The following is a 25,003-nucleotide window of genomic DNA, read 5'->3' as shown; positions in this document are numbered from 1 at the left end:
TTGTCTTTATCCACCTATTGCCTCCCTTGCCTCTGTGCTTTGGCATCAGGGTGAGAAGTATAGGTATGATCCTGAGCACAACACTGGATCTAATTTAAAAGATGTCGGGACTACGGTCTTCTACATGCCCACTGTGCCGTGTCCCAGACAAGAGCAAGGTTTTGCTGGCCCCCACCTGACAAGCAATGAGCTGTGCTTCAGCCTGGACCAGAAATGGTAGAGCGAGAAGGGGAAATGACCATGATGGGTATGAGAGCTGGAATAGGGGCGGGGGCAGAAACTGTCACATCAGGGTCACTCCTTCAGCAGCACACATTGGGTCTACAGACACCTGTTACCTGGAAGGAATGACACCTAAACTGTGAGTTCACTAACACTTCAGCAGGGCTGGCTGCTGTATCGCCTGGGCCACAGGCCAGGGGATATTGATGGGGAAATGATTCAGCAGCAGGGCTGGCTGCTTCTTAGAAGTGATGACGACTGAGGTAATTCAAGACAAAAAGTGTTTCCTCCCATGCATAAAGCTAAATTAATTAGGTCTGATTATGCAAAATAGGAGGTAAATCAGTCCTACTATTTGGACTCAAGAGTTCTGGCACCCTCTATACAAATTAAAAAAAACAAAAAACAAAAAAAAGCAGTAGGAGGAATGAAATCTGTATCCCATAACAGACATGGGAGGCAGGCTAATTTTATTTCTAATTTTCATAACTCAGCACTTTTCCTAGAACTGGCACCAACTTTGCCTTGTACACAGGTCAGTAATTCTCTTCAGTAAAACAGGTCTCAGCAGAGGACAAGATAATGCAGTGGCCCCTTAGCTAGTCCTTCAGACGACTGAGTAAAGTGCATTTTCTCAGTCATCATGGAGGAGCAGGGATTGTAGCTGCTGTGCAGGGGAAGACTGTGTAAAGGAGAGGCTGCAAATAGGGGCAGAGAGTCCGGCTCTGCTACTTACTGGCTGTGCCGCCTTAGGGAAGCTCCTGCGCCTCACCAAGCCTCCGTTTCCTCTCATGCAAAGTTAGCATAGCACAACAGTCTCGTCTTTCAAGGGACCTGAGTTTTAAAGTCAGTGCTTCATACAATAATCAATTATAGACAAAATACTCTGTTTCTTTTTTGAGCACCAAATGAAATACCTAGCTTGCACTTGGGGAGGGCGTTGTATGAAAAACCTGTGTCCTTAAATATTATAAGTCTTGGGTAATAATTCAAAGCACCAAGAGGTTCACAGTCGGAGAGACACTCAGGAGCTGAGGGGCACTGGGGACTCTAGATTTATAGCTCTCAATCCAGGACATTCGCTTTTTGACAGAATTGTCAGGCAGAATTGCCTGGAATCCCTAACTTCCTCCTACTTCAGCTTCTTCATCACCCTCACGTTCTCCCTTATTTGAATTCCAGCCAGTGAAATTCTAGTTTGATTGACTTCAACCAGAAGACACATCATCACATACACTTGCATTGAAGGGTTGTTGCAAGAACTGAATGAAACAATGGGTCTGTGGCAGCCACGGAAGGGCCCCTGACCTGTCTCTTTGAGGGCAAGCCTGCTACCGGTTGTGCGGAGAGTTGACAGCCCCCAGCTGCTGCCACTTCAGAGTCATTGCACGTTCATGCCAAGGCCACTCTCTTCCTGGGCAGCTCCCAGCCACTGAGAGCATGGCGGACACACCAGAGCCAGGCCATGTCTGCCCATTTTGGGCTCCTCTAAGGGGCAGTCTCTGCCCTGGGGTGCCCTCTCGGTGCAGCCAAGGGTTTTTTCACAAATGCATGGCAGGCCAAGGCTCTCACCCCATCCTCTGTTCTCCCCTCCCGCCCTTGTCCTCAAAGATGCAGACCAGCATCATGGCTTGAGGTTCTTCCTGCCCATCTCACAGGCTTTTCTCTCATTTCTAGTTCCATCTTGTCATCTGCTTCCCATAAAACCTAAACTGACATAGCACATAAAGTACTGGGCATAAAATGAAGGTTCTGGAAACGTTAGCTCTTATTGTTATAATAATTATGACTTGATTAAACAAATGACTCTACTAGCAGAAGATGCTCTTAGAGGTACCTACTCCCATGACAATTTGCTCCAAGAGTCCTCAGTGGAATCTTAGGCCTTGCTTAGCCTGTACCCATCTCTCTGCCCCTGTGGCGCCATTCCAAGGTCATTCTTGCTTTTTCTAATGCTTCACTGTGCAGAGAGAATTTCAAAATCACTGGAGGATCTGGTGAAAATATATTAAAAACTTCAGAATTAGCTGGGAAATGGGCCTCTACAGCTCTTCATCTTAGCAAGAACAAACACCATGGTCCTAAGAGCCTTCTCCAAACGAGTGTCAATGAAAACCACATTCACTAAACAGCAGAGCCTTTCCCGAGGGAGTTCTGAGTCACATCATTATGGCCCACCTCATATGTGCCTCACCGGTGCACGTGGGACGTTGATTAGTCGTGGAGAGGGAAATGATGGTCAAGGCAGTAAGGGAAAGATGTAAAGGTCTACAGAAACACCCAGCAGTCCACAGCCCGAAAACATATCCATTAAGGCACATGAAACACTTTTCAGTGACAGGTCCCACAAATACTGTTGAGAACCCTGTTATGATGACAGCTATAAATTCCATTCTCTTGAGATCTGAGAGGCTGGTTCCAATTCAGTGACCACAGACTTCACAGAGGAGCCATCAACAACATAAGGGCTTGTGATAAAGGGGCTACTGATGCTGTGCTTATTGAAGCAGAGAAACAACTGACAAATAGGTGCTTCACAAAACTGCTCTGGAGAAACTGCTGCTGAAAGATTGTCTTGGGTGGCACAAGGGATCCAGCAATCCAATGAAGCCCATGGCTGTCTTTCTTTTTGAAAGTACTTCTTCCATTAAAATAGAAACCATGTGACTTCTGTTCCATCTGAAGGAAGAGGATAACAACTTTGACCTGATTACTCACATAAAAGCCATGGGTATGATGACCACCTAAGCAGACCTTGGGTGCTCGGGTCAAGGGCAAGACTGGGGAAAGGGGAGAAGAGGCAAATCCCAGAGAGGGCTGCAGGTATCACCCAGTTTACAGAGCCAGCAGTGACTGGGTCTTAGTACAGGGTTCTGTAACTGTAATTTGTGTGTTGCTAATAAAATAACCTAAAAAGCGAAGGGTAAATACCCATCACAACCTCACACTCACCACCATTGGGGAAGGGAAAATTATATTGAAAAACAAACGGGGTTGTAATTACCTATCTCTAATACAAACTACTCACTCGACATGTCCCCCCCCTGCTTCTGTTATGCCAAGTTCATTCTAGGGTGATATATCTTGTGTACTAGAAAAACCATTGGCTTGGAAATGTGATGGACCTGGGCCTGAAACATGGTTCTGACCCTTTTCCAGCTGCGTGGCCACAGGCAAGTTACTCCCTCAGAAATTCAGTTTCCTCATCTGGAAAATAGGGATAAGAATAACTACCCAACAGGGTTTTGTGAAACAAAACAGCAAATATATGTGAGAGGCCTTAGCATCTTGTCCCAATAGATTATTTAAAATCAGTCACAATCTATCAAACCACATGTTACAGAGGCATAGCCCAGAGAGCAAAATCGCTGCTCGATATTTATCATTGGCCCTAATAAATAAGAAAGGATATATTTTATACCACAGTTGTAAACTCTCACTTTAGCATTAAAGAGTTTTGGAAGTATCATAAAAAAGCCACAAGATGGCTACATAGCTTTATCATAATAACAGCTAATATCTCATGATTAATTACTTCATTAAATTCTGGGCACTATACTAAGTACTTTTTTGAAAATATTTTATTTATTTATTTATTTATTTATTTGGTTGTGCTGGGTCTTAGTTGTGGTCGGCAAGCTCCTTAGTTGTGGCTACTGGGCTCCTTAGTTGCGGCAGGTGGACTCCTTGATTGTAGCTCACGGACACCTTAGGTGCAGCTCACCAGCTCCTTAGTTGTGGCACATGAACTCTTAGTTGAAGCATGCATGTGGGATCTAGTTCCCTGACCAGGGATCAAACCCGGGCCCATGCATTGGGAGTGCAGAGTCTTAACCACTGTGTCACCAGGGAAGTCCATATTCTAAGTACTTTACATTGATTACTTCATTTAATCCCCAAAACTATTCTGTGAGGCAGGAACCATTATTCTCTCTTTTTACAGATTAGAAAACTGAGGCACAGTGGGGTTTAGTAACTTGCACAAGGTCACATGACCCACAAGCGACAAAGGCTCTAGACTCGTACAGGCAGTTCGATTTCCAACCCTTTGTTCTAACAAGTTCTCCAAAGATGGGACTGCTGGAGGGGCTGGCAAAGTTCTACTTCTTGACCTCGGTGGTGTTTGCCATATATTTTATTCCTTTGTTTTCTGAAGTCAGTTTTATTTTATTTAAAACATTTTAAAGTAATAATGTTAGTAGCTAAAATTTTACCACTTGACGCTTTGGACAGAAATAGAGGATGTGTTTTGCACATCGTGTGCCTTGCAAGCACAGGCACAGAATGAAGTTTCTGTAATACTGTAACGACATTTGTCTCTGTTGTTTAGGACAGTGGCACAAAAGCGAATGAAAATTGTATTTTCAATTCGTGGTAGGAGGTGTTTCTGTTCACAAGTCCATTGGAAAAAATGGGGAAATGGTATAAAGAAAGTGTTTTTATTTTGGTATGCTGAATCCCCACTGCCTGGACTCTGTTTTTCTCAATATTTATTTGTTTCTCTCTTCATGTATTTGTCTCCCAATTTCTCTCTCTCATCCTTTCTCTCATCCCTTTCTCTGCTCAGCCCCATAGCCATACCCGTCTATTCCCTTCTCCCTGCCTCTCTCCTTTTCTTAAGGAGAACTTGAGAACATTTTTTACTGGTTTTATTTATTGAATATTATGATGAATTGCTTAGTCTTCATTAGAAAGGACTGAATGGATTGTGTACCACCTTCAGTTAATTCTCCTGAATTAAGTCTTTGTCGACATAGGTGCCCTTTGATTGACTTTTATCTTACTAGCTTAATGGTTCCCAGTTAGTAAAAAGCTTCTGTACCTTATGGAAGTTTAGGACTGGGAAGATTATCAAGTTATGGCCTAAAAAGAAAATCAAGTATATGAGCATAAATTGCCCAAAGTCATCTGCTTTTTCTTCACATAACTCTTACTTTTCCCCTCTCCTGCAGACACCCAACAGTGAAATCACATGCAGGGCTGTTTCTTGGCCTATGACTCAGATGGGTCTAAGTCTTGTCATTGTTACAGAATCTATGGCAAGGACACAGACTCAGATATTCCAGCACTGTATGTAAGGGGGGACTCAGAGGTTGGAGTGGCCAGGAAGACCATCTCCTAAGCCCAGGATCTCTGGGCCTCATCCCCAGAACTAATTAGTGCACTGGGACATGACTCACAAATCTGATTACCAGACAGAAAAGTATTCAGTATAATTTTAAATATCCTCTTCCCTCTTCTAAAGACACATGTGCAATGTTCATTCGACAGCTGTATGTGGGGTGCTCCTCAGTGTGCAAACAGTGTAGCGTGTATCATCCTCTCACCTGCATCAGTACTGGGTGCTCCAGCCCTTCCCTCATCAACATATCCAGACCAGATTCGCAGAATTCCACAGGGCCCTGCCTGTCCCTCGGCCTTGGAAATCCAGACACATCACGTGGAGCCCGTATAACAAACACTAGTTCCCCATCACCTACTTGGGCTCTACGACTCCCTTGACTCTTTCTGGGAAGTCACAGCCTGCTCAGCACCTTGGACAGCCCCACCACCTCTGCTGGGAGCAGCGTGTACCTGTTGGTTTGTCCTGTAAGCAGACTGGGGTCCCGCATCCTTGACCTCTTCCTCTCCCTCCTCACTTTCTTCAGAACAGGAGTCAAATGTATCATCAGAATACCTTCAGCCACAAGTGGGTCTTCTGGGATCTCTGAAATAAAGAATAAACAAAAATCAGATCCCACCAGTCATTAAAATTATGATGAGTCTAGGACCACCTCCCTCATGTTTTCCCAGAGACGTATATTTTGTTTGCACTGACAAAGTTTTCATGGAGCGTAGAGCTGAATCTTAGCTTCCTGAACGCACCTAGTGGAATGTAATAAATACTCAGCACAGTTAACCAGTGGAGGAAAGGAGGGATGACTCTGTTTGCAACGACCCTTTGAAAATGGAAGAATAAAACCTTGAAAAGAGAAGAAATTATCTCTTCTACAGTCTTTACCTTCAGAGGCATGAATCATTATTACAAACGAGGGGATTTAGGAGCAAAAGCAGGGTAAGATGCCTTGGCTGCAGGACCCTATTACACACTCACATAAAGTTTTTGCAGAGACAGTTGGAGGGGATAAATGTCAGCATTCTTCTTGGGAATTTCTTTTTTTAAAGAGAATACTAGTAGGGAGACCAGGCAAGAGGGATAGGATATATAGCAATAGCATTTTGGCAAGCTGAGGAAAATGTTAAAATTCTTTTCTAACAGGCTATGAAGGCTTTTGAGATGGAGTTCACTCTGGGGTATTACTTACTCACATTGATATGCAGCATTTATTAAAAAAATAAGTAAAGGCCACCCAGTTAAGCTGATGCCAAGAAGTGGCTACCTAAGTTACTTGATGCAATATTATTACTAACTAAAAATATAGTTGGTGCTTATAATGGTCTTCAACCAAGAAAGGCCAAGAATGGATCACAAAAAAGCATAGTGATATCAATTCCAGTTTGCTAATGGGGACCTAGAAATAGAGAAATATCCTTGGGGAGGGGAGAAAACTAAACAATGGTAGTCTCTCTACCTCATTAAAACCATGGGCATTTTAGGCTTTGCACCATACTCTGACTTATAAACAAAATTATTCTAAATTGTAACACAGAGCACTGTTTTTCATCCCATTGTTGCTATTTTTGGGGTCAGAGAATCAAGGTTTGAATCTAGCTCTACAGCCTCTTCGATGAGAAACTTGTGTGAGGGATTTGAACTAACTGAGCTCTAATTTTTCCAGTAAAGCTGACATAAGGGTAATCTAACAGGGTAGCTATGAAGATTCAATATGATTCTTATGAAAGCATCTGTATGTAGGGAAACTTTATACAAATGTTCCCTTAATTTCCACATCTGTAAAAATGAACTTTTCATTAACTGATTCCAGAATCCCTTGAAAGTAAAATACTTAGTGTATGTAGAAATCCCTGACAAAAGGATACTTTAAAATCTTTGCTATCTGTAGTTTTCCATAGAACACAAGAGGCAGTACCAAGGAATCAAAACTGGTCAGCTCAAAAGACAAAAATTACATATATTCAAAACTGCCTTTGCCAGTTCTTTAGGAAGGAGCTTACTGGGAATCTCACACTTTCTCTTAATAACGCCAACACAGCCTGTTCTCCCCTCAGATCACCTATTATCAGTTGAGCAACAGATGAAACAGACTATTTATATATAGGGGCCATGTTTTATAAAAATCTTTATTTGACTCACACTCAGAATGACAAGAGGATCACCACAAGAGAAGTATATAAAAACCAAAATCTACCGAGAGGACAATTCAGGTCTCCAGTTTTGTCCTCAAGCAGGGGCACGTGCTCACTGAGTGGAACGGTGGACAGAACCATGTGACTTCCTGCCTCTCTTTCTCCCCCTTGACCTCTCCCTGAGCCTCTGTGTCTCTTACACAGAGATGTCCATTCTCTCTGTCTCCCCACTTCATCTCATTTCCTCTCCCATTCCCTGAGTCTCTGTCTCTCTGACAGTTGTTCATTTGCTGACTCACTCATATTTTCTCCCTCTTTTTCTCTATCCCCCCAGCCCCACTTTCAGGCAAGAATATTTACTTTCAAGTTGACTATGAAAGAGTAAGAAATATCATTTACACTGTTGCCCAGTATACAGAAATGTGCTTGGATTTGTGTATATATAAAAACATCTTTATAGTTAAAACAAAAGCTTCATGCATCAAAATTTACCCATACTACAAATGACATATTCTGACATTTCACATTCTATTTAATGTGTTTTTTTAGTTTGTTTCTTTGTTTTGTTTTCTTTTGTTTTGTTTTTTAGAGTCACTATTTTTTTTTAATTTTTAAAGATTGAAGTATAGTTGATTTACAATGTATTAATTTCTGCTGTACAGCAAAGTAATACAGTTATACATATATATATACATTCTTTTCAAATATTCTTTTCCATTATGGTTTATCATAGGATTTGTGTGTGTGTGTGTGTGGATGATTTCTGTGTATATATATATATATATATATATATATATTTTAAACATCTTTATTAGAGGTTAATTGCTTTACAATGGTGTGTTAGTTTCTGCTTTATAACAAAGTGAATCCGTTATACAAATACATATATCCCCATATCTCTTCCCTCTTGCGTCTCCCTCCCTCCCACCCTCCCTATCCCACCCCTCTAGGTGGTCACAAAACACAGAGCTGATCTCCCTGTGCTATGCGGCTGCTTCCCACTAGCTATCTATTTTACATTTGGTAGTGTATATATGTCCATGCCACTCTCTCACTTTGTCCCAGCTTACCCTTCCTCCTCCCCATATCCTCAAGTCCATTCTCCAGTAGGTCTGCGTCTTTATTCCAGTCTTGCCCCTAGGTTCTTCATGACCTTTTTTTTTTTTCCTTAGATTCCATATATATGTATTAGCATACGGTATTTGTTTTTCTCTTTCTGACTTACTTCACTCTGTATGACAGACTCTAGATCCATCCACCTCACTACAAATAACTCCATTTCATTTCTTTTTATGGCTGAGTAATATTCCTTTGTATATATGTGCCACATCTTCTTTATCCATTCATCTGTTGATGGACACTTAGATTATTTCCATGTCCTGGCTATTGTAAATAGAGCTGCAATGAACATTTTGGTACATGGCTCTTTTTGAATTATGGTTTTCTCAGGGTATATGCCTGAGATATTGGGATTGCTGGGTCATTTTTTTTTTTAATTTATTTTATTTATTTTTTTATGGCTGTGTTGGTCTTCATTTCTGTGCGAGGGCTTTCTCTAGTTGCGGCAAGTGGGGGCCACTCTTCATCGCGGTGCGCGGGCCTCTCATTACCACGGCCTCTCTTGTTGCAGAGCACAGGCTCCAGATGCGCAGGCTCAGTAACTGTGGCTCACGGGCCTAGTTGCTCCGCGGCATGTGGGATCTTCCCAGACCAGGGCTCGAACCCGTATCCCCTGCATTGGCAGGCAGATTCTCAACCATTGCGCCACCAGGGAAGCCCCAATGCTGGGTCATTTTTAATGCTAGTTGCAACTTGCTAAACTGATTTCTCAACCCACAATTTGAAAAACACTGGTTTGGAATGCTGACTTTGGCATCAAAAAGACCCTCATTTAAATTGAGACTCTGACATCAGCTTCATAACATTAGGCGTTATTTAAACTTTCTGCCCTTCGGTTTTCTCATGGGGATGGTGGCACCCGTCTCATAGAATCGTTGTGAACATTACATAGTATGATGGATGCAGTGTGCAGTACACATGGTATGTGCCCAATAAATGTGAGTTACTGATATTTAACATAAAACTCTGTAGCTTTGTCTGTAATGCTCAACACCAGGAAGAAAATAAATATAAGGCAATCACAAAGAGATATCAAGTTAAAATTTTTAACAATATTTTAAATAGAATCGTGTCTCAAAATCCATATGGTACCCAACTCAAATGGCAATAAGAAGTGGCTCCTCCTGCTGCCCTCCCTGCTGCTGGGCCCCAGAGGGACCCTGGGCATTTCACACCCTCCTGTCCTCCCATTGTCCTTCCTGTTCATTAATTGGTTCCATCCCGGCTCCCTCCAGGCCACTCACAGGGAACCTCTACAACAGGGGTGAACGAACTTGTTCTGTAAAGGGCTGGATAGAAAAACTGTTAGGTTTTGCAGGGTATACAGTCCCTGTCACAACTACCCAACTCTCTGTAGTCTGAAAGCAGACACAGACAATACATAAACAAATGAGAGTGGCTGCATTCCAATAGAACCCTATTTACAAAAGCTGGTGGCGGCCAGATCATACCACAGCTCTACCCCACAGACAGATGTTTCTCTTGCTAAATATTGAGCCCCAGCTCCCATAACATGGCTCCCTCCATAACAGTCAGTCCCCTTCCCTCTCCTACCAAGGATCCCTTCCCAGGGAGGAGAGGAGGGAAGAAATGGACAGGGGGAAAGTGCCTAAGTCATGAAACAGACCTGGATGAACCCATCTCCAGTGTTTCTTAAGCAAGTACCACTAACTTGGTGCAGCTCAGAAAAGGGTGCATTTTCAAAGGGAAAAGTCCAAAGAAATAAGTCAGCTCAAACTGTGTTTGTCAAACCCTGTGTTTTTTGAGCCCTGGCCCAATGTGAAGCCTTGTTAGGCTAAGGCTCATTTCTGCTATCATGAGGGGAAAATGGTCTGTGATAAATAGCTTTCATTTTTTCGCAGCCTGAAGTCAGCCTCATGACAGATGCTCAGGAGTGGCATCCAGATCTCTACTTCACTGGGCGGCAGTGACGGAGCATGTTTATGAAGGAATCCAACAACGGCTGCCTGAGCTTGAACGCAGCTGTTGCAAATCCATGCTGGAGAAAAAGAGAAGCAATTACCCTGTCCCAGGAAAAGGATGCTCTTTGTCAGACCCTTCAATTGAGATCCTAATAAAGCCCTTCCTCTAAGACTAAAGTGAGTAGCAGGATCACCTGCAGGGCTTGTTAAAACACAGAGCTGCTGATCCAGCGGGTTGGGAGTGAGGCCTGAAAATGTGCATTTCTAACAAGTTCCCAGGGGATGCCGGTGTTGCTGGTCTGGGGGCCACACTTTGAAAGCTACTGCTCTAGGATGTGACTATTTCAAATAAAAGTACTATCATATACTATTACAGAAGCACCGTAATAAAATGTATAAGACTCTGTAATATCTCTACATCTTCTAACATTTATATGTTAGACAAAAAAATGAAGAAATACGCTTTACTTTAGAAGAGCTCAAATTGTTGTGCCATTAGTTGTCTCCACGACTCACAATCTCTATGGAGTTATAGGGGACTATTCCCATTTCATTGATGGGGAAGAACAAAACTATGAGTCAGCATTCCAAAGTCACAGCACTTTACAGATTGTAAAAGCACATTCCTATCCATTATTCCACTTGATCATTGTAACAGTGATTCAAGTTAGACCAGGACAACCTTTTTATCTCAATTTTTAGATAATTAAAGTGAGACTCAGACAGGCTAATAATCAACCACAGGTCACACAGCTGCATGCATGGCAGACTGGAATGTAAATTACCTGAATCCTATCTTTATTCCACTGCATTAGTGCTATTTTATGGTTAGCTAGGAATTTTCATCTTTACTGGTAAAACCATGTCATATATAAAAATTGTGATTATCTTCCTCATAACTCTGAAAGATGTTAGACAACAAGGGGTAGACTTTTGACTTAATGAGATAGAAAAATTGAAGCTTAGTCATCCTGGTAAATTATCTGAAGGCAGCTGGCAATAGTGAATGCCAGGGGCCCTCGCTCAGACTCAGCCCAACTGTCACTCAGCCCAACTCTGTCTCAGATGTGCTCAAACTGGACTGTGGGTGAAGATCAACTTGAGGCCTTTGTAAAACAGATTCCTGGCCCCAAAGTCCACTGTTTCAGATTCAGCTAATCTGAGGTGGGGCCTGAAATTCTACTCAATGATGCTGCAACACATTTTGAGAACTACTGCTCTATCTTTCGGACCTTCAAGGAGAAAATGACATACAAGTGCAATTGTTTAACGATAAATTCCCCAATACTTCGTCTATTATTGCACCTGCTCCTTAAACTTCTAAAATGATCAGGAAATGCATTAAAGAATTTTTTTTAAAGAGCCAATAAGATAAGAACTTTGCCTAAAGGCAAAACCAAATTTCCTTTAAAGGAACTTAGTTATGTGGGAGGAATTTCTCAGCCTGTGAGCCCACCATCACCCTAAATGATTCTAGCCATCCATTTGCCTTGAGCAAATGCAAGTAACAAGCTTAGCAGAATGGTTCTCAAAGGGTGGTCCCCAGAAGAGCAGTAACATCATCACCCGGATCTTATTAAAAATGCAAATTCTTGGGCCTCTCAGACCTACTGAATCAGAAAATGTGCTAAGGGTCCAGCAATCCACATTTTAACGAGTCCTCCAGGGGATCCTGATGCACACTTAAATTTGAGAACCACTAGTTTGGCAATATGTAAATAGTAAGCTCCTGGAGGGCAGGAGTCCTCATCCTGTTCATCATGGTATCTCCAACCCACGGCTCAAAGCAGACACTCAAATTTCTTGTTGAGTAAATGAATGCCTACATCTCTAAGAGAGAGAACTTTCAAACTACCACATAGTATCTCATGCAAAGAATTTCCTAATGTTTATTTTTGGGAGGTGCAGGAGAGGGGAGGAGAAGATCGGGAGGAGATATGGATTTTTTTCCCGAGAGCCCTACTCTCTCCCTCTCTCTCACATCCTCTGACCTTATATCTCAGATGGAGTCATAACTCCAAACAGTAAAATATGTCTTCCTCATACTACCATCTCCAGCTACATCCCACAGGCCCGCCGAGTTTGAGGCCTCAGTTTAAGATTGCCCAGCCTGTGACGGCACTCGTGTTGGACAGTGGCTTTTCCAGGTGTCCCAGACTCTGCTCCAGCTGCAAGAACACCCTGCCTCTCTCTGCATATCTAACAATACTGTCAGAATTGATTAGTGTTTCATGACCAAATGACTTGTGATTTGGGAAATCCAACAGACTCACTTGCACGTTTCTGCCTCTTCTCCGAGGAAGTCAACAATATCCACAAAATACTTTTTAAAATGGTTCTCACTATATCCTCTATATGGGGAGGGTGGGGGTGAGAATCGCTTCATAAAGAGAAGATGCTCTGTATTTTAGCTATGGTGAGGCAAGCTGGGGATGAGTATGGGACCTTGGTAGCAGGCAGCTGCCCAGAGATGCCCTTCTTTATTTTTTCTTTCTGTCCGAGTTTTCTGAAGGAGGCAATGGCTTTATTACACTGAACCAGAAAATACTGAGCAAAGTTATAATAAAAACAAACCGATTTATTGTTAGATCTTGATGTGGCCACTCCAAAGACTATGTTCAGTGACAGTGCTCAGAATGACAACAGTCATTATTACACTGACAAGGCAGATCTCATAATTTCTTATTTTCCCAAAAATGGCATTTGTGGATGTGAAAAAGATTGCCCTAGTTCATTTTTTAATAAAAACATTTTAAATAAAGACATCATCTCACATGCAGGGAAAACCTGTGATTAATATGCTACACCATTCTCAAACAACAGGGTAAAAGACAATGCCTTGAGAAGGCACTTAGATGCAGACATTGTCTTTGCTGAGCTGGCTTGGTTTCCCCAAGGAGCTCCATTTTGTGTAAGGTGCAGACAAATTAGGGTAAAAAGACAGAAATGGAGCCCAAGTTAACTGGTGATGTCTGCTGCTTCTGAGAAAGACTGCAGAATAGTGACTAGGAGGATCAGCTATAGAGGTAGACTGAGGTTCAAGTCTGTTGCTCATTGACTGTGTGACCTTGGGCAAGGCACTTCACCTTTCTGGTCACAGTTTTCTGATTTATAAGTGGGTGTAGTGAATGCTATTGATGCCCCACCCAAAGCTCCTTACCAAACACACTCTATCCACGATTGTTGCCCTGCTCATCCTCCAGCTGCTATGAGCGTCGACTGCTGTGTTAGCCTTCTAGGTTTGCCACGACAGAATGCCACAGACTGGGTGGCTTAAACAACCGAAATTTATTATCTCATAGTTCTGGAGGCTGGAAGTCCAAGATCAAGGTGCTGGCAAGTTTGGTTTCTCCTTGGCTTACAAGTGGTTGACCCTCTGTGCACTGGTGTCTCTCTTCTCGTGTCCTAATCTCCCTCTCTTATAAGGACACTAGTCAGAATGGATTTGGGCCCTGCCCTAACAGCCTCATTTCAATCAACTTAATCGCCTCTTTAAAGGCCCTGTCTCCAAATACTGTCGCATTCTGAGGTCCTGAGGGTTAGAGCTTCAACATATAAATTTTAGGGGAACACAGTTTGGACCATACCAACTGCTAACGGAGTACAGATGCCCCCTTCTCCAGACAACTGCTCTCAGATCAAAGAATTTCCTTATCAAAGAGGTTAGGTCTCACCTCGACCCCAGGTGCAGTTCTGGCTGATGACTGACTGACTCAAGGTGGAGCCAACTCTGTGGTGTCATTCATGCCATGAGCTACTATGGAGGCTAGTCTGCAGCTGGACCACATCCTTGCACAGCAACTTCCACTTCCCTGTCCAGACATACCCCCCACCCATCCCACCCCACCCAAAAGACACATACGTCAGAGTGAACATCTCAGCCTCTGCTTCTAAGCAACCCAACCAAAGACTTGGGGTATTATAATAATAATAACTTAACTCATAGCTACAACATACAATTTTATAAAAGCTAAGCGAGGCTATACAGTAATGTAAACACCCCTTAAAGGAAAATAGCCAGATGCCAGCAAGATTACATACTTTTATATTACACATTTAATCCTCAGACTTTCTAGAAAACAATAGAGCCCATTCCCATGGATACTTCTAAAGGGAATCCTTCATCGGCTATCAATTATATCTCTGACAGCTAAATTTTTTAATCTCTTGAGGTCTAGTCTACCTGCCCTGCTTAAGGTCTTCTTAAAATGCTCTACATAGCATAGTGTCCTGCACCTAGTAGGTGCTTAATAAATGACCATTATTATTACCTTAGCAGGTAGAAAATGTGAGTTTTCTTATAGCTGACAAGAGTGCAGGGGGAGAAAATAGGATCCCTTCCACCAGAAATAAGAGGTGAGCTTTGGCCTTACTCCAGAAAAGGGATGCAGAAGGAGGGTGGGAGATTCAGAGCCAGCGAGACGGTGGATGGTCATGTGCTCTGTGAGATGCTGAGCTCATCAAACACGTGTACAGGTGAGAAAGCTGGGTTTACTGTCTGAACCCGTAAGTGCCATGTGGAGGCCACCGGCTTCCATGCATGAGCTACAAGCAGAGGGAAGCCTGATTAAGAGGAGAGCTCTAGACAAGCTGTGGTTTGAGCCAAGCTTCCCAAATCTCCCAGGGATGGGGTCTAAGCTGACATCTAGGGTACATCATTATTGGTGTGTAAAAGCAGCATTTATACAAAAAGGGCCAACTGCAGAGCTAGAGAAAACACTCCTTGGGCAGAGGCAGTTGGACTCCACCGTGTAGAAAAGGATCATTCCTAAACCCCAGGCTTCTGTCCTCCTGGGAGCTAATAAAGGTACCAGTCTCTCACCTCTGGACATATCTTCCCCTACACCATTAGAAGGAAAGAACTGACCCTGAAACTTTGCTGTTTTGGAAAAGGTATTTTGTCAATTTCTAAACTTGAACTTACATTGAATTTTATTTTTCCTTTTCAATTTTTAAAAGCCATCTCTCCCACCCACAGTGAACCATGAGATGGTTTATCAGGGTTATGTAGTGACTCATCAGCTGGGCCTAGAATACCCTTCCCATTGGCAGCCACTAAGATTCTCACTGGAGCTTGGAAGTCATAGGGGAGAAGGGCGCACCCTAAGACCAGTGATCGCTACTTCCCACGGTGAGTCATCCCTTCTGCGGGTACCGGGGGACCCTGCTGGAGGTCCTGGGGAAGCCGTTACTCCATATGCCAAAGGGCTGCTGCATCTCTATTTCATTACACAATCCCCTTCTGGGCCCATGGAAAGCAACTGTAATTTTCAGTCACTATTTAGTCGGGCTGGAGGCTTACAGCAGCGTATTTGCTAAGGAGTATTTTGAACCAACGTTAAGTCCAGAGAAGCATGTAGACAGCCCCCGGTGAAGCGAGCACTCCAGAGTTCAAGGGAGAAATGAACACTCAGATCTGTGACTACCTCCAGTCTCACCCAGTCTGTCACAGATCTTGCCTAACACACTTTCCACGTCACTCTTCCCCACCAAGGACTTCCTCACTGCCAATAAAATTGAGTACGAAATCTTCAGCTTGGCAGCCAAGGCCTTTTATCATCTGGTTGCAATCTGCTTTCCCAGACCTGCCTTCTCCTACTGATGGATGTGGTCGCTCTCCGTTAAAGGTGGGCACCAAAAGGGATTCTGATTGGGTGGCCCTGGGCTAGGTCTAGGCAGCTTCATCTTTCTGGTGCTTTCCAGATGGTTCTCATATGTACCTTTAGATCAGGACCTTGGCTTTTGTAACCTGGACTCTACATTTTCCCCTGAACTTGCTCTTGCTTTCCAACTTCTGTACTTTTAAGAGCGCTCTCTCCTCTTAGAATTGCCTTGTCCAATATGGTACCCATTAGACACATGTGGCTTAAATTACAATTAATTAAAAGGAAACAAAATGACAAATTCAGTTCCTTATTCACACTGGCCACATCTCAAGTGCTTGAAAGCCTCCTGTGACAAGATTATAGAACATTTCCATCCTCATAAGACATCCGCAGGATGGCGCTGTTCTAGAGGCTCCTCCCCTGCTGGGCGGCAACCTCCAGTTGGAATTCGGCCAGATTGCTTTGAAGCCCTAGGATGTGGGTCCCTTCACCTCTCGGACCCTCCATCCCTCCCCTGACCAGCACGCTCTCCACCACCACCAACCCCACCCTGCAAAATGGAAGGTGGAACCACAGGCCCCCGAGGGCCTCCAGCTCTCACAGTCCTGGGCTCAGCAGGGCCAGGCAGTGGCTCCATCCCATCTAGCCTCAGCCTCCTTCGCCTGCCCTTGGAACCATGTCAGACTGAGCCTTCTCATCTGTGCCAACCTTCTTTTACACAGTGTCTACAAGCGGGGCTTTAATAGATGTCCAGCCCCCACCCTTCACCCCAGGGAAAGGCAGCTCATGGACCTCCCAGGTCCCCACAGCAGACACTGTCTTCACAGCACAGCAGGCATTAAGTCCACTTTACTAATTATATCACTAACTCTAAGTGGAACTAAATCTCAAATACGAACAATACATTTATATTCCTGGGGGCAGATGTGCAGCAGTTGCTTGGTTTTATATCTTTTTGATGCTTTCTTCTCTCACACAATAAGCTACAGGTTAGTACCAGTACCGTCACCTTTTCTAAAATAAACCCTCAAAACTAAGGCTAAAATTAACCATGTTCATTAGCTTAGCCTGCAGCATCACACATGAGGCTGTGAAAAGAAAGAATTTTCTTAGGCAAAATATATATTCATGACCCTTTCTGCATGGAGGGCTAAATTAAGTACAGTACAGTGCCACGTATAAATACATACAACAGCAGGTTCTGCTGTAAGTTTTTCTTCGAGAGACACCCCTCTATATGATCAAGTGCACCAAAGGGCCTCCGCCCCTACACACACACACACACACACACACACAGACACACACACACACACACACACACACACACACACATGACAGAAAGAAGCTCCATGATGCATTTGGATGTAGGTCTCCCTCAAGCTCTCAAGTCGATGCTTTTTTTTTTATAATAGATCTTTATTGGAGTATAATTGCTTCACAATACTGTGTTAGTTTCTGTTGCACAACAAAGTGAATCAGCCATACGCATACACATGTCCCCATATCCCCTCCCTCTTGAGCCTCCCTCCCACTCTCCCTATCCCACCCCTCTAGGTCATCGCAAAGCACTGAGCCAATCTCCCTGTGCTATGCTGCTGCTACCTACCAGTCAACTATTTTACATTCGGTAGTGTATATATGTCGATGCTACTCTCACTCAGCCCCAGCTTCCCCCTTCCACCCCATGTCCTCAAGTCCATTCTCTATATATCTACCTCTTTATTCCTAACCTGCAATTAGGTTCTTCTGTACCATTTTTTTCTTTTTTTAAGATTCCATATATATGCATTAGCATACAGTATTTGTTTTTCTCTTTCTGACTTACTTCACTCGGTATGACAGAGCACCTCACTACAAATAACTCAATTTCGTTTCTTTATATGGCTGAGTAATATTCCACTGTATATATGTGCCACATCTTCTTTACCCATTCATCTGTCAATGGACATTTAGGTTGGTTCCATGTCCTGGCTACTGTAAACAGTGCTGCAATGAACATTGTGGTACATGTCTCTTTTTGAATTATAGTTTTCTCAGGGTATATGCCCAATAGTGGAATTGCTGGGTCATATGGTAGTTCTATTTTTAGTTTTTTAAGGAACCTCCATACTGTTCTCCATAGTGGCTGTATCAATTTACATTCCCACCAAGAGTGCAGGAGGGTTCCCTTTTCATCACACCCTTTCCAGCATTTACTGTTTCTAGATTTTTTGATGATGGCCATTCTGACTGGCATGAGGTGATGATACCTCATTACAGTTTTGATTTGCATTTCTCTAATAATTAATGATGTTGACCATCTTTTCATGTGCCTCTTGGCCATCTGTATGTCTTCCTTGGTGAAGTGTCTATTTAGATCTTCCACCCATTTTTTAACTGGATTGTTTGTTTTTTTGATATTGAGCTCCATGAGCTGTTTGTATATTTTGAAGATTAATCCTTTGTCTGTTTTTTCATTTGCAAATATTTTCTCCCATTCTGAGGGTTTTCTTTTTGTCTTGTTTATGGTTTCCTTTGCTATGCAAAAGCTTTTAAGTTTAATTAAGTCCCATTTGTTTATTTTTGTTTTTATTTCTGTTACTCTAGGAGGTGGGTCAAAAAAGATCTTGCTGTGGTTTATGTCAAAGAATGTTTTTCCTATGTTTTCCTCTAAGAGTTTTATAGTGTCTGGTCTTACATTTAAGTCTTTAATCCATTTGGAGTTTACTTTTGTGTATGGTGTTAGGTAGTGTTCTAATTTCTATGTGCCAAAATGATTCTCCCTTAGGCAAAACTATAACATTTCTCTGAAACATTTTTTCTGGTTTGGAGAGGAAAAGCCAAAATAAGTAGGTAAAGTCTGTCTTTTCTCCAGAAATGAATATAGGCCAGAAAATCCACTCTCTCAAAGGGAAATATAAGGAGATTGAGCAGACCCTGAAAAAGCTGGTATGTATGGCTGGATACTGTGTTTTTAGCAGAAAACATCAAGTTCTGTGACTTTAGGCAACTGGCTTAAGCTCCCTGAGTCTTAGGTGTCTCATCTGTAATATGCAGATAGTAATAACTCACCAGTCTAAGAACAGGAGCCCGAACTAGATGATTCCAGGTTGTTTCTCTGCTCTAAGGGTTGCAAAAGTATGACATGGAGTAACAGACCAGACCAGTGTGTATATGAATCGTGTGGGGAACTTGATGAAATGTGTATTCTGATTGGTAGGTCTGTGTGGGGCCTGAGAGTCTGCATTGCTGACATGGTCCTCAAACCACACTTTGAGGAGCCACTGAATGTTTGTCAAGAAGTGAGATGACAACTAAGACTTTCACGAAGCTGAAGAATTTAAAGTGCTGTCAAAATGAAGCCTCTGCCTTTTCTCTGATTTTCCTTTGGCAGTGTTTCCTCATTAACAAGAGGCTTGGGTACCTCAGAATGCATTTAGTGATTGGTTTATTGGCAGAGAGAACACCTTGTGAGCCAAATAGGATTTCTCCTCTGATGAAATCCTGGAGTTATAATTTCTCTTTTCCACCTCATTTCTCCTGGAAAATATTTGTTTCCCACTGGCAGCATCCCTCTGTTAACTGTCCAGCTGTAGGTAGTCAGGAAACTGCCAGAAGATGTCTGCTTGTGCTAAGATGCTCTGAGCTTGCCAATGTGAACAGACAAACTGAATACAGCAACGTGGGCCAATGATCACAAAACACGAGGGAAATCTACTGCATTGATACTGTGGATGTGTCTTCATTTAAATGTTTTTAATTAAAGGAAGTGCATATCATACACATCGGTTTAGAAAAATCTTCATGGTCCTACTCAGGAAAATCTTCTATCGCAACGTTGGATTTTCCCGTGTGACTGGGTACTTCCTGTTGAATGTGATATGGTCTTGGAGAGCAAGGTAAACTCAAGTTTAAAAGGAACTCTTTCCTGGCCTGTAAAATCTAGAAAAGCTTCCATTTACATGTCCCCAAGTATTATAAGTAATAATAATAATTACTTCCCATTGTATGATCCTCCATGATTCACAAACTGATTTCAAATATATTCTCTCACCTAAGGCTCCCTTACTACATGGTGTGAGATGGGTGGTGTTTTCCCCTTGTGTCCACACAAGGAACATAAAAGTTAGGGTTCCTTGACCTCTTCAACTTAGTTTGAAAGTGGCAGACCCCAAACCATGTCTTCAAATTCTAGATCTAGTGCTCATTTGTATCAAATCATATTGATTACATAATTCTGCTTGGCTACTCTCTGAAGGTAACCACTCAATTTGGTCACATACTCACAAATGCAACCACATCTGCAGAATGTGACATTAAAAGTTCATTGCAACCTCTACCTCTTTTCCACATGCCAGCTTTCCCTTCTTCTCAAACACTATCCATGCCACACACATGTCACTAACTACTACAGAGCACCTTCAAATAATGTCTAGAACCTTGGCCAGAGGTTAAAATGTAACTTTTTAAAACGTGAAGTCACTAGAAAGAGCCTTCGATAAAAATTACTTGCATTAGTTATCTATTATTGGGTAACAAATTACCCCCAAACCATGGCTTAAAACAATAAAAAATGTTTATTTTCTCCACATTTTCTGTGGGTCAGGAATCCAGGAGTGGCTTGGCCAGGAGGTCCTGGCTCAGGGATTGTCATGAGGTTTTGGTTAAGAAGTCATCTGAGGTGATAGTCATCTGCAGGTTTAATGGGGACAGGAAGATCCAACCCTAAGCTCACTCACGTGGCTCCTCGCAGGAAACCTCAGTTCCCGGCACATGGACCCTCCCCCCTCCCAGGGCAGCTTGAGTGTCCTTGCAACATGGCAGCTGACTTCCCCCAGAGGGAGTGACCCTAAAGAGCAAGGCAGAAGCTGCGTTATCTTTGCCACCTAGCCTTGGAAGACACACTCTGCAATTTCTACACCATCCTATTGGTGTCACGGGTCAGCCAATTTAATGTGTGTGGGGGGAACCATACAAGGGCATGAATCACTGAGGACCATCTTAGAGGTTGGCCACAAAAAATAACCTAAAAGTTTAGTTTTTCTTTCATTTTTTTTTTGAGAAAAATATTCATTTAATCTTCATGTATAAATAGTTGGGTTGTTATATTGAGGTTACGTAATGAATCGTGACAGACTTTACACTAGAACTTTCTCCCAATATCCAAGTTGGTGAAACCTCTACCTTTAAAAGACGGTAAATAGAAAAACATATATGTAACAAGATTTGGTTCATAATTAGGACAAATATGGACTTGAACAGTCAGATCCTATTGAAATTTCACATGATTACCCAAGTGGTCAAAATCATATTTAGGGGAGTAGGTATATAATTATTTTCAGTATCACATCATATTGCTAGAACACTAAGTATTCACATAACTATGGGGAGAAAATAACACAAAACTAAGATGTACTGTAACCTACATGAAAGTGAACATGGACTAATTAAACAGAGAAATATCCAGAACAAGGGACTCTGATCAAGGACATTTAATGTGATCTGTATTAGTCACAGTTTTCCAGGGAAACAGAACCAATAGGATATGTGTGTGTGTGTGTGTGTGTGTGTGTGTGAGTGTGTGTGTGTGTAGAGAGAGAGAGAGAGGAGGGGATTGGAGAGACACAGAGAGAAGCAGAGAGATGGAGAAACACAGAGACAGAGACAGAGAGACAGATTTATTTTAAGTAATTGGCTCTTGCAATTCTAGGGGCTGGCAAATCCAAAATCTGCAGGGCAAGTCAGCAGGCTGGAGACCTAGGCAAGAGTTAATATTGCAGCCTTGAGTCTAAAGGCTGTCTGGAGATAGAATTCCTTCCTCCTCGGGAGGCCTCAGTCTTTTCTCTTAAGTCCTTAGACTGGCTGGATGAGGCTTGCCCATACTATCGAGGGTGATCTGCTTTTACTCAAAGTCTACTGATGATTTAACATTGATCACATATGAAAAATACTGTCGCAGCCAACATCTAGACAGGTGTTATACCAAACATCTGTGCACCACAGCTTAGCCAAGTTGATACATAGAATTAACCATCACAGGATCTAATACGAGTATTCTTTTCCAATTTGGATCTGACAGAGAAGGTGAATGAAGTTGGCAAAGAGAACTCAGATCTCCCACTCAGGCTGCAAAAGTCCCAGAGAGTAGGATTCCAGGCTACTTCCAATACTGAGGGACATCTGAACACCTAAATGCTGACTTGGGGACCAGTCGATCCAATTCTTAGGTTGGATTCCCCAGAAACAGATGAGGGTTTTCATCAAAGTTTTTTGTTAGAAAGGGTTCCCAGGAGAAACTGGCAGGGGTGGGAAGGGGGACAGGGAGGAGCAGGAGGTCACACAAAGGGGCAGGATGGAGCAGAGTCCCATGAAAGGTGACCTTGGCTCAATCCCATAGAGCTCAAGAGACAACTGAGACAACCAGCGGGAGGCACTGGAGTGTTTATATGCTTGCAGGCAGTAGCCGCTTTAAAAATGCTGCCTCCAGGGAACTGGGGGTTGGGAGCGGGATGTGGATTCCCAGACACTCTGGCTCTCACTGAGCAGCTTGGGGAAATGCAAGAGAGTTTTGCAGGGCTTTGGGGGGAACAAGTAGACTTATGAGAATCTAAATTCACACTCCTCATGTGCTGTAGGTTTTCCTAAGACATTAACACTAAATTAGTGTGGAGCAAATATACAAGATGCCTGTCAGAAAAAAAAGAAACAACTCTGAAGGGACATTTCTACAATCTGACGTTTAGCATTTGCTTGGAGAAAAATCCCCACTGAAGATAAACCCTCAATCCAAAATTATTTGCATGTTCCAAACAATGTTGCAATGAACATATAATTTTGCAAACTTGTAGGGGTATTTCTAGAGGATAAACTATTACACATGAAAATGCTGGGTCAAGAGCATTCCAGTAAGAGAGAATCCTCCCAGATATGGGCATGGTTTGCTCTCTCATTTCATTCAAGTCTCTATAAAATGTTACCTCCCGAACAAAACAATAAACAAGCAATATAAGGAATAAACATAAAGCAAATACTTATAAAACTACTATCTAGGTGGAGGCGTAACTGCTGGGCTTGGCGCTGCCACAGCGCAGTCAGCTCGACCTTGAGTGCACAGTTCGGCATTTCCAGCTGCTGCACGGTGGAGAGGTTGTTGAGGCCCTGAAGTTGCTCCTTCTAGTTAGTGTGGAAGAACTTGTACTCTTAGGTGTGCACCACCACCTGACTCAGGTCCAGCACATCGAATGCCGGGGACGGGCAGTAGGCCAGGCCCAGGCAGAGCTACAAGGCTGAGAAGCAGGCAGCTGAGGAGGCCACACTGCAGCAGGACAGTGACTGCGAGTGGAAGCTACTCACGCCGCAGGCCCCAGAGAGGCCCAAGGACAAGTACAAGCTGTCTCTGAACACCTTGTGATAGGAGGAGGCAGCGCACAGGTAGTCCTCAGAGCTGAAGCTCATGATGCCTGGACCAGGGCCGGGAGAGCGCTGTGGCTGGGAGAGAAGAGCTAACTCAAGAATGGTGTCTACATCAATCTGCGAGATCTCTCCCAGAGATCTCCATCTCAATGCTAAGACCCAGCTCCACTCAATGACCAGCAAACTCCAGTGCTGGATACCCCATGCCAAACAACTAGCAAGACAGGAACACAACCGCACCCATTAGCAGAGAGGCTGCCTAAAATCATAATAAGGTCACAGACACCCCAAAACACAACACCAGACATGGACCTGCCCACCAGAAAGACAAGACCCAGCCTCATCTGCCAGAACACAGGCACCAGTACCCTCTATCAGGAAGCCTACACAACCCACTGAACCAACCTTAACCACTGGGGGCAGACACCAAAAACAACGGGAACTACAAACCGGTAGACTGCGAAAACGAGACCCCAAACAGAGTAAGTTAAGCAAAATGAAAAGACAAAGAAACACACAGCAGATGAAGGACCAAGGTAAAAACCCACCAGACCAAACAATTGAAGAGGAAATAGGCACTCTACCTGAAACAGAATTCAGAGTGATGATAGTAAAGATGATTCAAAATCTTGGAAATAGAATGGAGAAAATACAAGAAACGTTTAACAAGGATTTAGAAGAACTAAAGAGCAAACAAACAATGATGAACAACACAATAACTGAAATTAAAAATTGTCTAGAAGGGATCAGTAGCAAAATAACTGAAGCAGAAGAACGGATAAGCGACCTGGAAGAAAAAATAGTGGAAATAACTACTGCAGAGCAGAATGAAGAAAAAAGAATGAAAAGAATAGAGGACAGTCTCGGAGACCTCTGGGACAACATTAAAGGCACCAACATTTGAATTATAGGGGTCCCAGAAGAAGAACGGAAAAAGAAAGGGACTGACAAAATATTTGAAGAGATTATAGTTGAAAATTTCCCTAATATGGGAAAGGAAATAGTTAATCAAGTCCAGGAAGCACAGAAAATCCCACACAGGATAAATCCAAGGATAAACATGCCAAGACACATATTAATCAAACTATCAAAAATTAAATACAAAGAAAAAATATTAAAAGCAGCAAGGGAAAAACAACAAATAACATACAAGGGAATCCCCATAAGATTAACAGCTGATATTTCAGCAGAAACTCTGCAAGCCAGATGAGAGTGGCAGGACATATTTAAAGTGATGAGAGGGAAAAACCTACAACCAAGATTACTCTACCATCAAGGATCTCATTCAGATTCAACGGAGAAATTAAAACCCTTACAGACAAGCAAAAGTTAAGAGAACTCAGCACCACCAAACCAGCTTTACAAAAAATGCTAAAGGAACTTCTCTAGGCAGGAAACACAAGAGAAGGAAAAGACCTACAATAACAAACCCAGACCAATTAAGAAATGGTAATAGGAACATACATATAGATAATTACCTTAAATGTAAATGGA

General features: G+C 42.8%; 1 protein-coding gene across 1 annotated transcript in view; it reads right to left on the bottom strand.

Annotated features, from left to right (window-relative positions):
- NEK11 (NIMA related kinase 11) overlaps positions 1-25,003 on the bottom strand; it is a 306,979-nt gene that overhangs the window by 113,469 nt on the left and 168,507 nt on the right. Inside the window, 2 exon segments of the mRNA XM_082459368.1 lie at positions 5,797-5,900; positions 5,903-5,929. Coding sequence (XP_082315494.1) covers positions 5,797-5,900; positions 5,903-5,929 — 131 coding nt within the window.

Source organism: Balaenoptera physalus, assembly GCF_965194825.1.
Source record: "Balaenoptera physalus genome assembly, chromosome: 4".
NCBI classification, from domain to species: Eukaryota; Metazoa; Chordata; class Mammalia; order Artiodactyla; family Balaenopteridae; genus Balaenoptera; species Balaenoptera physalus.
Note: the sequence above shows the minus strand (reverse complement) of the source record. Positions and strands in the feature narration are given on the sequence as shown.